The 14,370-nt window shown below is 31.1% G+C and overlaps 2 protein-coding genes across 2 annotated transcripts in view; one reads left to right on the top strand and one right to left on the bottom strand.

Moving 5' to 3' along the window:
- Window positions 1–14,197, bottom strand: part of Nup54 (nuclear pore complex protein Nup54) — a gene marked incomplete in the record, with an annotated part of 30,303 nt that extends 16,106 nt beyond the window's left edge. Inside the window, 4 exon segments of the mRNA XM_067046515.1 lie at window positions 6,787–6,885; window positions 7,193–7,384; window positions 7,841–7,939; window positions 13,887–14,197. Of these exon segments, the coding sequence (XP_066902616.1) occupies window positions 6,787–6,885; window positions 7,193–7,384; window positions 7,841–7,939; window positions 13,887–13,980 (484 nt within the window).
- Window positions 8,116–13,890, top strand: LOC112210646 (leucine-rich repeat-containing protein 70). The gene is made up of 7 exons (XM_024360493.2): window positions 8,116–8,230; window positions 8,426–8,581; window positions 11,554–11,738; window positions 11,863–12,076; window positions 12,705–12,942; window positions 13,021–13,222; window positions 13,297–13,890. Exons 1-7 carry the CDS (start codon window positions 8,201–8,203, stop codon window positions 13,838–13,840), a joined length of 1,569 nt encoding a protein of 522 aa, XP_024216261.1. The 5' UTR covers window positions 8,116–8,200; the 3' UTR covers window positions 13,841–13,890.
- Window positions 14,198–14,370: the final 173 nt, after the last annotated feature.

Here is a 14,370-nt window from a genome sequence, read left to right as displayed (position 1 = left end):
TATATATATATGTTTGTTTTTTTTTTACTTGGATATTCAGCATTCAGGCTCCAATAAATTATAATATAGCTTCTGAAGGAGGTTGTGAATGAATGAACCATAAGCTGTTGTTTACAAAATATTTGGTAATATATAGAAGAAAACTCTCATCTAATTATTAAAGGAATCTTAGATAGCAATTATCAATCAATATACGTGCAAGTTAAACATATTAGAAGAAAACAGGAAAAGTAAAAAAGCTCCATTTGTGGATACTAAATAAACTCTATGAGCAATATTAGTTACAGAGCTTTGAGATATGTTCTTCATTCCTTGTTAGGGAAGAAACTGAGATATTTCTCTTAACAAAGTTAGCTTACGATGGAAAATGGTTTGCTCATGACAATTGTCAGTGGGTAAATGTTGATGGAAAAGCAAGGACATATTTACCAAACAAAATATACATACTACAAAACAAACTAATAATGGACATATGGTAGTCTATGTCTTGTGTCATTGACCATTCTTTTAAGCCTAAAGATGATATTATCAACTCTACATTCAACAAAAAAATTGCGTAAATGGATCAAAAAATCTTCAAAAAGCAACCTGCGCTGATAAATTGGGCCTAGGCAACAATGCTAGGCCTCATTGATCAAAACAAAGTGAAACAAAATTAAAGGAACTGTGTTACAAAGTCTTTATACACCATCATTATTATGTGAACTTGCCTCTGTCGAAATGGTTGTGTAATGTGATGAGACTCCAATTTATGATGTGGGGTACTTTGTACCAGAAGGCCTCAATAATCCCTACTTAATAGGTAAGGTCTGGTTAGGAGGTGAATAGACAGGATGAGTCTTACGGGTCCCATCCATAAGTTCTCAAAGGGTGGTAACATCATTCTATGAGGTACTATGCCAGCAGATACAAAAGGGTATGTAATCCGGACTGGGTACCAACCGTCAGGACTTAAAGACAGGAGAGAAGGCAGAGATTATTCATTTTTTAAGGAATTTGGACAACTTTATTCACAGGAAAATTTTTTAATATGATTTAGGCCTTCATATCATGATAATATAACATAAAACATATGTTCTAAATTAATTTCTTCTCTAAGCTCTGGATTTTCCAGTTTTGAAATAAAAGATTTATTTTTTGTAGGAAAAAGTGAACAGAAAAATAAGATAACTAATTTGAATGAAGGAGATTGATTCATTACAATATAAATAATAAAATGAGCCCATACTCAAATGTATTAGGTAAATGAGAGTACCAGTGAATAAATAATGAAACAATTATTTATATATTTTTGTGGTTAGTCTTGTTTCACAATTTAATTATTCTGCTAAAGAGTACCTGGAATGTTCCAAAAAATGTAAAGATTCAGAATTAATCAAAAAATTAATCAACCAAAATTAAATGAATGAATTTCCATAAAAAAGGTGAGCAATAAATCTTAAAAAAATTAGTACAAACTTTAATAGGCTATATTTTCGCTAATACTGATCCAATTTAACAGTGTTTTCATTTTTCAGACAATTTTATTGCCTTACAAAAGCCTATAGAAAATCACCTTTTTTTTTTTTTCTTTCCAAAAAGAAATCTCTAAGCAAGTTGCACACTGAAAATTTTGGATGATTTCAATACTCTCCTTACCTAAGTGGTTAGGAAATTAAAAATATGAGTAAGTTGCCATATCTCCACAAATACTGATCTAATTTCGATTTTTTTGGAAGGGGGTGGAGAATCATATTACCTTTAAAATAAATATATACTTAGTTTAACATAAAATGAATTCTTTTTAGCTATGTGGAAATGAAATTTTCCTTTCTTCATGACTTTTTTCCAGCTTTTTCTTGAAGACTAATGTTACACATGAAAAGTTTAAGGGCTTTAAGGAGAAGACTTTAAGTAAATTTAATAACAAATCATTACAGCCATTTAGACACTGCACTCAAGAGAAAAAAAGAGTTTCAGTTATTGAACATAGGGTATCCTATTTAGTACACAGGCATTGGGAGCCAAAATCACACAAAACAAAAAAATGCAACAAAATTGGGATAGTGGTGCGATTCGTTTGCCAGACTGTCAGCGACGAAAGGGTCTATATAGGGGAAGAGACGACCCCCCCAATAAACACCTGTGCTGGCTGGCGAAGGCGGTCGGCAGATTGAGGTACGTCTGGTTTACTCGAGGGTGAGTCAGATGCCGCTGAGAAAATGGCCAACCTGTTGTCATCATTAATACAGCTGAGGATCTGGAAGCCTTTCACTGATGCCACCCCCCTGGTTACATCATATTTAAACCTTTGTTAATTTGATATTTATTATTTTTATTGCTTACCCTATTTTTAAATTTTCATTATAACCTCTCATTTTCTTTTTTTATTTCTCAACTTAAGAAAAGCATTCTTTTTTATAGATACTATTAATTTATTAGTGCATATGATTTTTTTTTTTTCCTTTAGTAAATTTAACTTAGTTTTTCTGATATATTTTTCAAACACATTTTTACATCTATATCTATTATTTTCATCTTATTTTTTATTTACTCTTCTAAGTAGCATTATTTTTATTTTTATTTTCAAACCAAGTAAATTGTCATTGTGTTCAAGTATTTCTTTTATTTCAAGTAAATTATCATTGTGTTCAAGTATTTCTTTTATTTCTAGTAAATTTTATTTATTATTTCTATATTTTTCTCAATTTAAAGTAACACTGTATTTAATTTGTTATCTTTTCACTCAGCATATTTTTTATATGCCTAATACGAGTTTATTGCCTACCTCATTATATTCAAAATGGCAATTAGTGAATGTACCCTCTCCCTTGATATTAACCCAAACATCCTTTTCAACACATTCTCAATTTTCCTTCCTTATTCCAATAATAAATTTGATCCATTCCTCACTCATTCACATTCTTTCCTTCAGTCCTACATGACTAGTATCCTAACATCCTATCATGTTAACTCCCAATCCCTTCTGGCACATTATGACGAATTTCTAGATTATTTCCTCCAAAATCTTTACCACATCATTGCCGTCTTAGGAACGTGGCTTAAACCCAATATCCCAACTTCCGCCATCTCCATCCCCAAATATACTCTCCTTCGTCATGACCGAATGAACCATACTGGCGGTGGAGTTGCTCTTTACGTTCATGACAGTCTGAGGGCCAAAATCCTTTCAAAGTTTCTCTCCTTTGACACCACTATCTGGAAAAATTGTTTTTGCCACTTACGTCAAGCTCCTTTTTCCTCCTCTATATTGTTATTTATCGCCCACCTCGAGTCCATTTTGATGATGCATTTGAATCCTCCTTCCTTTCATATATTCCTCTCTTCCAAAACATAATAATCGCAGGCGACCCTCCCAATCGATCATATCTCATATCTTATGGACCGAATTTTTTCCCTAGACCTTTATATTGCTCCCTACCAATCCACACATCATACTCAGTCCACTGATACCAGGCTTGATGTATTTATTATTGATTCCCCACAGAACCTTTTATCCTCCTCCCAAATTCTTATGTCTTTTCTTTCCTCCCATGACTTAATCAAAATTTCCTACAACATTCTCACTCCTTTGCTTATACCAAAGAAAATTAGTAGGTGAAACCTTGATTCCTTAACCATAGAAAACATTGGTCCCTACCTTGATGAACTTTCCCTCTCCTTAGAACCTATCTATTTACTTTTATTCATTGATGACATGGTTGAATGCCTATCCTTAAATTTCTAAACCAACACGCTCCTCTTAAAACCCGTACATTCAAACGCTCTCCAGCTCTCTGGATCAACTCAGAAATAAGAAATTTAATGAGAAGATGAGATGCTGCCAGAAGACGCTTCAGACGCACCAGAAGTTCAGAGCACTATTCCACATTTAAAACCCTCTAAACCTTACCCAAACATCCTTACACCGCGCCAAGGAGCAATACTTTCACATCCTATCCCAAGCACCTGATCCTAAATCTAAATGGAAAATCCTAAAGAACCTCTCCATTATAAGTCCTAAATCCTGTCCACACTACCCAGTTGATCCAGACGAGCTTAATACTTTCTTTGCTGCTCCTCCTCCTTCAACAACCTCATGCGAATTTTCATCTCTTCACATCCCTGAAAAACCGTTTAATCCCAATAACTTTTATTTCTTGAATGTTTCTCCAGATGACTTAATCTCAGCAGTCCTCAAGTCCAGAACTAACGATTATGGCCCAGACAATGTTCCTGTAAAGATCATCAAACTTTGTCTCCCTACCATTCTTCCTGCCTTCCTGATCATTTATAACTTCTCCCTTCAAAATTCCGTTTTTCCCAAAGCCTGGAAGAAAGTCCTCGTCCGACCATTGAACAAAATACCTTCTCCTTCTTCAGTTTCCGACATTCGGCCAATATCCATTTTGGCCAAACCACTACAAAGATTAGTCCACTCCCACTTAATAGTTTTCTCGAGCAAAAAAGCACTCCTTAATCCTTTCCAATCCGGTTTTCACTCTCAATATTCCACAAAATCCGTTTTATTGAAAATTTCCCAAGACCTCCAATCTGCAATAGACAATCATCATATATCAATTTTAGTTCTTTTTGATTTTTCGAAGGCATTTGACACAGTTAACCATAAGATCCTCCTCAATAAACTTCAAAACCTTTCTATGTCAAATAGTGTCCTAAAGTGGTTCCTCTCCGTCCTGTCCCATCGTTCCCAAACAGTTGTCATTCCGAACAAACCTCTTTCCTCTCCCCATCTTCTGACACGAGGTGTTCCTCAGGGATCCTCACTTTCACCAACCCTTTTCTCCATTTATATCATTAGATCTTCCTGATTCCATTCACCACGCACAATACCACCTATATGCAGACAATCTCCAAATCTATCTGTCCTTCCATCCCTCCGAAATGCTTGAGGCCATCCAAAAAATACAAGAAGATATTGACAGCATTAATGCATGGGCGTCTAACAATGATTTGAAGTTGAATGCTGAAAAAACTAAGGTCATTCTTATTGGTTCCAAGCACCTCCTTGATTCCCTCCCTTACTGTCCTCTACTCTTCCTTAACAACCAACCGATCTACTTCTATCCTACAATAAAAAACCTTGGTGTCACCTTTGACCAACACCTCTCCTGGAATAACCAAATTTCCCAAATCACATGCAAATCCATAACTGTACTCAAACAATTCCTAAGATTCTGTAATTCCATTCCTCAGAACACCTGTCAGCTCCTAGTATCCTCTCTCGCCTTCCCCCACTTAGACTACGGATCCTTGGTGTATGGAGGGCTATCTGCAGGACTAGAGTTGAGACTGAATAGACTCATGAATTGCTTTGTAAGATTTATCTTTGGGTTTCCTAGGCGCTCTCAAGTCTCATGATGGTATACCGAGTTGAAGTGGCTCTATTTGGATAGAGCTAGGCTCCCGAAGGCAATACCTCCTTGGTGTTTTCCTATACCAAGTTCTTAAAATCAAAAAACCTACCTATATTTTACCTACATTTCCTCACTCTTCGTTCATTCATCCAATCATTAAACACCAGATCCCAACTGATTGATTTATATATCCCCTCCTATAGATTTATATATTGCCTTGTTTAGCAAATCCTTCGTCATACGTGCAGCCTCATTCTGGAATTCTCTTCCCATCTCCATTCACCAGTCCTCATTCATTCTTTCCTTTAAACAACACCTATTCCTCCACTTATTGTATAGCCAAACCTCCACATCATTGTAATCAAATAAATAGGCATAAATTGATTAACATTATAAACAGTAGTAAAGCCAGTATACCTATGTAATTTCATTCTACTATCTGAAAATTTGTAAATGCTTGCCAGATAAAAATCTTAATATATGAACCATGTATTTATTCTTAGGAGACATGTCCCAGAAAAAAATTATTTTTTCATTTCAAAATTACCTGTTCTAGAAATAATGAGACACTAATGGGCAAAAATAATTTTTTTTACTGACAGGTCTCTAAAACGAATAGATCCTTTGAAAATTGACCACATCAAAAATTTGACCCAGATACAATACTCTCCATACCTGGGTAAGGAAAGTAAAAAATAATTAAATTAAAGTTACCACCTACTTTGTAAGGGAATTAGGTCGAAGTTTAGGACACAAAATGTTTGGCTTATAATTTGACCAGGTTTTCTTTCAAAACTTTTAAAATTTTATGTACTATTTTAAGTTTAAGAAGTAGAATTAAGTATATTTATAATTTAATGAGTTATATTTTCCATTTTACATAGCTTGAATTATGTATTGTCTTTCTCAAGATTCAAACCTCCATGCATATGAATAATAAATATGACTCTTACTTATAAAATACGTTATTTTACTGTTCCATAACAACCCTGGTTTACTTAACTACAGGTTAAGTGAATAATGTAAGGTGAAAAAGAACAGAGAGCGAGACTGTGTTTGAAAGAGAGGGACTGATGAAGAAAAAGGTTAGAGGAAGGAATTTATTTGGAATTAGATAGTGTAAGGGCATGAACTAAATCAACCCTCTTCTCTATATTTTATACACTAGGTGCCAAACTAATACAAAAATTTAATTCTTAGGCTAAAAATTCCAGATGACTGGCAATTTTTCAAATATGATTCTCAATTTTTTGCAATTATGAAAAATCAAGCAGCATTCCTGATCTTTAAAGAATTCAATGCTGTTTGACACTCTGACATTAAATGTAAAATAACCTAATACTTCAGTGACTTAATGTATAACTTATGGGTCATCATAGGTGCGGTCACTAAAATATATTCGAATATCTTTGTAAAATATGGTATTTACCTTGCGTTAAACCACTCCCAAGACCTCCAGAACCTATTCCAGTGCTAGTAATAGATCCAAACCCAGTTCCAATCGGTTTGGTTCCAAAATTTCCAAACCCTAAAAAATACAAGAAGCTTAATAAAATGGTACTGAGTTTTATTTTTGTAAATATATAAAAATGAATATTTCTGTTAATTTTTTTTTCTATAAGGAAATACATGACATATCTTAAATGTCTTCATGAACAGATTCAACTAATAAAAACAAACAAGTTTGTTAGTAATTACAACATATATTATCAACTTTCTCCATGAAACGAGGTCCACTAAGCACAATTATGAGTCATAATTATTTTAAATAATTTCCAGATATGAGGGTCTACTTTAAGCGGGCATGCAAACACCTTTTTGTTTTATTTTAGTACCTGTAGATGGAGTGGTACTTGACTGACCAAACCCAGAAAATAAAGAAGGAGTTGTAGTTGTTGTGGTGCCAAAAGTAGATGTTCCGAAACCACCAAATCCAGTACCAGCTGTTGTTGCAGCTGTAGATGGAGTACCAAAACCAAAACTAGGCTGCTGAGTCGTAGCAGTTCCAAAGGTAGTACCAAATCCCCCTATATTACATAATTTTCTTTGTTTTGTTTTAGTTCATATTTATATATTTTAATCAGTAACTGAATAAAAAACAACATGCAATTAAAAATATATATACATCATGCTTTACAGATAACATGCAATAAGAAATATATATTTTATAACTAGATTAGTTTCACAGAATTTTATTTTTCAAATTTTGATTCATTAATAAGGTGAATCTATTTCAATTGAGAACTTCACTGAGTTCATTTCACAATATAATATATAACAAAATAATACAGATAAAGGCACTCTTTTATCGAATAGCTTTCAATTTTAGCACTTATATAACTATGAAACAAATAGGAAAAGAAAATTGAAAATTATATGGATACATATCAATGGTAAAAAAAAAAAATTGATTAAATTTATAAACATATATGATAATTTTTAACATACATTTTTTGCAATGGCGACTGGAATAAATGACTTACCAAAACCAGGAGCAGTAGTGGTAGTAGTGGTTCCAAAGCCAGTGGTTCCGGTGCAGGCAGTTCCAAAAGAAAAACTTGATGTACCAAACCCAGTTGTGGCTGCAAGAAAATAATACAAATAAATACTTTAGACAGGAAAGTTATGAAATACAGAACATAATTAATGACAGTTTCATGAATTTCATAGATAGCAAAATTAGATAAAATGTAGTCAAAATGGTCAAGGAGAAACAGATGAATAAGTCTGAGTGACTTATCAAATTATCTTTCTTTTGCAGTGATTAACATGTTATCAACAGGAAACAATAGTCACGGACCAGTTATCTAAACTTAAGAGGGACAATTATTTGAAGAACCGATATGACTTACAAAAGAAGAGTCCATTATCAGGTTGACAGCAGTGATTCAAATTTTAACAACTATTTATACTAAAAAAACTATAATAATAATAGCCATAAGAACCGTATATTATTTTCAATTACATAAATAACGTGTTTCTTACTATTTTTTATTCAATTAATGGAAGTTTTACATTATACGATAACCTACTGATAGTTAATAATGTGTAAATTTTTTATGCAACAGATAATTTTAATAAGCATATTTACTGGATTACTATGGTGTGCTGAAATAGAAAAAGGATGCAAAAGATCTGTTGCACTGAATACAAATGCATTATTGCAAATAGAGTGTACACATCTACCAAAGATGAACTTGCCACCAGATGTAAGATCACTAATTGTAAGTAAATTTCAATACAATTTACCATAAACAAAACAAAATAGGTAACCATTAACTAAGCGGAAAATATTTAATTATAACTTCAACTAAGCTTGATATAACCACTAATTTTATTTCATATAGTATAATTTTAGAAATATAGCTACAAAGCTACATACTTTTATAATTAGAAATTTCTTTAAAGTATAAAAAATAAATGGATTTTTTTTCTACCGATGTTTTCTCCAACATTTAGAAATTTATTTACAGTTCAAACGTAAAGAATTAACATGCTTAGGTACAGCAATAATCAATGAGTGAACTCAATATTTAAAAATTTAAAAAAGTAGTATTTAAATTCTACAATGAATGTGAAATAAATATATAATTAGGTAACTCGTTTTCTTTTTTTTGATGCTTTTGAAATCAGATTAGTAACCTAAAGATTATTGGAACAAATCCAAATTCATAGGAATATAGAATGGCTCAGGTATTGTCTACAATACATTGTTATCTCCTTAAATGAAGCTGTTAATCTCACTAAAATAAGGCATTGGTAATATTAATTTTAAATGCTATTCTCATCAAGAGAATAGTCAAAGCTTTCAAACGATGATTAACAAATTTATCACTTTGTAGGGATTTAACCATATGGCCTGCTCTCTCCCATTCTTTTAATGGAAGTAGAAATTTCTCAAATACATGATATTTTTCTTTGATAAAATATATATATTAAAAAAGTGAATAGACTTCATTATATAAAATGTAGTGGTGGTAACCAAAAAATAAGCTTCCAAATGGTCCGCATAAATTAGCCCTCCAGGAGAAGTCGCTCTATAACGTGAAACAAACTTAAGTTTATGCCCCTTACCATAAACGCAGCCTTCACACATTTCTGAATCTGCCTTTAGCTTGAGTTCAATTTCTCTCTCAACAACTTCCTTGATATGCCACTTGTCTTGATGGCCTAGTTTCTCATGATACAGCTGTAAAAGTTACTCTGGATCAATCACTGAAATGACAGTCTCAGACTTTGAATGGTAAATATTAAGCTTTATATGGCCACCATATTTTAAGCTTAAAATGACCACCATTGATATTCTGATGTCCGGTAAGTACTTCCTTAATGTCAACTAAAACACTAAAAGTTTCAGCTGTAGAAATAAATTTACATCCAATACAGAGAATACATTTTTTTGGATAGATGGAACAAACCAAACATCTTTAAGAGTAATAAATTTATCACAACTGGTACAAAATTCTACCTCTCCAAAACCTAATACAGCAACTTCATCACTATTAGCCATAGTTACTTGAAGAGGACTGTCAAATTCTTTCACAAATTTAAAAAGACTTCTGTTATTACATATGTGATTCATGTGATTACCATTGTCCACATACGAGTTACATATAGCATTATAAATATGGGACATATAAAGGGTCAAATTATTAGATTCCAGAGGCATAGGAGGGCGACCATTTTTTTACTGTTTTATACAGTTTTTGACGATATAACCCTCTTTTTTGCAGTAGTTATATATAAATTTCTTCTTAAAATCATTCTTAGAAGAGATATTTTTACTCTTAATAAGAGCAAAAGCCTCATCACTAGATTTATAGTTAGAGCAGCCGCTCATGTAAACATTATTCAGAGCCCTTTCGTGACAACACAAATAACTTGTTAAATTATCAATAGAACGTTCAGCTTTAGGCATTAATTGCAAAGGAGAGTTAAAAGAGCAATATTCTGGTGGTAACGATTCTAAAATCTTACATATAAGAAGAATATCAGGCAATTTCTATTCATTTAACTCAATATTTAAATTGTTCCAGATATTTTTAAGTTTGGATGGGCGATTAGCCATTTCATCCTCAGGATTATACTTGAAATAAAAAAATTAAGACATAAATCGAAAGATTTGTCCTCTGAATCAACATAAAAAATTCTCTGCAACTCTAGCCCACTTCTCTAGCCGAACTAAACCTCATAACTTTCATTAAGGTTTCCTCAGTCATATTTGTGATGAGAGCTAAGAGAGCCTTAGTATCATCACTCTGATAGAATTGCAATTTATTATTAAAATTCTTATAAAGGCTTCTTCTGGCTTATCACCTTCTGGTTCTTCAAGTTTGGTGATCATCCTCAATATAACATTTTCTCCACCAGGAAAACTAAGTAGTATGAGGACTTTGTATTTCAAAGTAGCCCAATTGCTCTTTCCTTCAACTTTATCCTATATTAACTTTAATATTCATCTTGAAAACCTCAAACCATGGATCTTGAAAAAACTGTCACTTAGAAAATACTGCTCACGTATATTCTGTCAACACTGATGGAAACTTGATAGACCCATAACCTGTTAAGGTATTTTTAAAATAAATAAAATTGGGCTATAACTAAAAACTACTTTATTACATATCACATGTACTTGTGGCCATAAACTTCTGGCAGCATGCTGATTGACAACCAAATAAATATTGATACAAAAGTTAATACAGAATTGTGTTAACTTAACAGTTTCTAATTTAAAAAAAAACATATATATATATTTAAAGAGGTTACAAAAATACCAATTTTATTATTATTATTTTTTTTACAGAGTATATTGAAAAGTTTCTTTGTCTAACAATACACTTAGACAAAGCATTATTATTTTAAATATTCATTTTTCCTACAAAAAAATATATTTGATTGTTTTTGAATGATATCCAAAGATATTACCAATAATAATGCAGGCACTCGGTGATAAAACATTGTAACTTCCACAATATTAAAATGTTAAAATATAAAAATACCAACATCATCCCTTTAAAAATACAAAAAATTCAATTAATCTTTAATATATAATAAGAATTAATATGTTATCTAAAAGCCTGTTTTTAAAAAAAAATCCACATTAAGTATAAAAAGTATAATGTTATCCTTCCTTAATTTAGCTATGTTCTTTACACATTATAGATAATGAAATATTTTAACAAATGTAAATCACTAGGTACAAGGAAACCTCGGAGAAATAAATAAAGGAGTACTAAAAACAAGTTTCATGGTACATAAATTGAACGTTTCAAATTGTAACATATCTTCCATCCTAGATAGAGCATTTTGTGAGATGAATCAGCTTAGAACTCTAATACTAACAAACAATCATATAGAGTACATTGAAGAGGAAACATTTAGGTAAAGTAATAACTGAGCAATATTTAATGAAATTAATTTTGTATCATTGAATGATGATCTATTTAATATATTATAAGCTAATACATTTATAACGTAACTTATCACAAATTATTTATTTTTCTAGTAATCTAAAGCTATTAACGGAACTACATATAGATGGAAATAATCTTAAAGTGATTATACCTAGATCATTTAAAGATACTGCATATCTTAAAAATCTAAATCTAGAAAATAATCAACTATTGGAAATACCAGCAGAGCTGCCGAAAACTCTAGTAATTTTAAATGCAGCAAATAATGATATAGAATATATTGACATGGAAAGCCTAAAAAACCTGGTAATACACTGGATAAAATTGCATAACCTATTAGATTTTTTAAATCTAATTCACAAAGATAATTAACATATAAGTAATGCTGCATGAATTTTGACTTAAATAGTCTAATGTACATATAAATCAAACTTAAACTATGATAATATACAGATTTGTTTATTTTACTAATTATTGAGGATATTTTAATTTATATATTAGACAGATAGCTGACCAACTATTTTAAACCACTAAGTTTTTCATATATTAATAATTTGGAGAAAATATCAATAACTACCTGAAAAGTAAACTTATTCACAAAATATTGATGATGAATTTTCAACGTTCTGTAAAAAAAGGTGTAATGAGCAAAGTGGATATTTTCACCTTTATACTTAAATAGACATTGATACTAAATACTTTAACTATGTGAAACACAATTAAAATATGCACAAGCTTTTCAAAAAATAGAAACATACAATAGGTTTTTGTAGGAAAAAAAAAACAAAACAAAACATTTACCTATCAGGTAAATGTCTACTAAAATTCTTGATTTGTCATTTTTTCAGAAGACTAATGATATAAAAACATTTATAGGCCTGAGTACAACATATTTAAATTGGTTAAATACTATGAATGTATTTATTCGTTTCAGGAACTCTTAGAAACATTAAACTTGGGTAATAATTCAATTAAAAAATGGCCTAAGGTTAATCTGTCTTTCCCATCATTACAATATCTTTCTTTGGGATCTTCAATTACATCAGCACAAATTACTGGATTTTCATACCCAAAGTTGAAATATCTCCACCTTTCAGCAAAATTAATATATAATGCCAATTTCCAAGGAATTACAATTACTGAAGTTGATAGTTTGGAGGAATTAGATTTGGGTATTCTATACTTATCATATCATTTGAAATAATATTAAAACAAAAATGTCATTATCATATTTTCTTATTTGTTTTCAGAAAACTATATCATATATGACCTTCAGTTTCTAAATCACTTGAAAAACCTAAAAATATTACATTTCACAAGAATTACATATTATGGGAAAGATGTAACTTCAATGTCATCTGATTTAATTAAACTAAATTTAGATACAAGTCCTGAAATAGCTAACTTATTACTAAATTCCAAAAAATTGTTTCATCAATTAAGTATCCTAAGGTAAAGGAGAAATAACTCAAACTTAAAAAATTAAAATATGTCTTGAGAAACAATTAACAATGTTTCTTTTTTAGCCTAAGAAACAGTAATATTACTACCTTGGATAACAATCAAGCTGATCGATTGATGAAAACAATAAGTACTTTGGACATCAGTCAGAACCCTATAAGGTGCTCCATATCAGAATGGAGCTGGATTTTCAATAGAGTTCAAATACAACCATCATTTCTAATTGATAAAAATAACGTTGTGTGCAATACACCATCAGAACTAAAGGGAAAAAGTCTCCTTACAATGTTATATGAATTCTATCATAGTGAAGAACAGAAGAAGATAACATTTATGAGCATTATGGAGGAGTATGTAGCTACCTATGGTAAAGAAAACAAAAATATTCCAGAAGACACAGATAAAATAAACGATCCACAACATGAATCAAAAAGTAATATTGTTTATGGTATTTTAATTGCCTTGACTTTGATGGGTACACTTTTTCTTTTTATCCATTTATTTCTTAAAAAGCCAATTTGTACACCAAGGGGTGGTGATATTACTGTAGAATATTCTCGGAGCAATGAACGAGTAAATTTACGAAAAACTAATGCCTCTGAAAGTTAAATAATTAAAGTTTATTACTAAGAAAGTACAGAAATTGAGAACTTACGTTTAGATGCAGATGTGTTGGTACCGAACCCAAAGGTGGAGGCAGTTGTAGTAGAAGTACCAAAAGTAGGAGTAGTGCCAAAATTGAAAGCCATGTTTAAACTAATACCATTTGTTCAGTTCAAAATTTGTATAAAAAAAAACTTACAAAACAAACATTTCGGAACCCGGGAACGAGCACGATTCCGTAGGTAACCGTAGGGAGGTTATAATGATTGAAAGTATTCTATTAATTTTTTTGTTTTCATTATATCTTTGAAGAAAAAATATATTACGAATTATTTATTTATTTTACATAATTATGGTCGGCGAGTTTCGTTAAAAAGAAATGTTCTAAACTTTTTAGTTTTAAGGTATCAAAAATGTATTGATTTTAAGTAAATGTAGGATAGAAAACATTTTAGAGTTTAATTAGAAATTTGAATCAAATGCATTTATCAATAATCTGTTATTTTTTATATTCTACATTCCCTCTTTAGTTGTAT

This window comes from Halyomorpha halys, unplaced genomic scaffold (genome assembly GCF_000696795.3).
Source record: "Halyomorpha halys isolate HHAL.00 unplaced genomic scaffold, Hhal_1.1 Scaffold51.1, whole genome shotgun sequence".
Lineage (NCBI taxonomy): Eukaryota > Metazoa > Arthropoda > Insecta > Hemiptera > Pentatomidae > Halyomorpha > Halyomorpha halys.
Note: the sequence above shows the minus strand (reverse complement) of the source record. Positions and strands in the feature narration are given on the sequence as shown.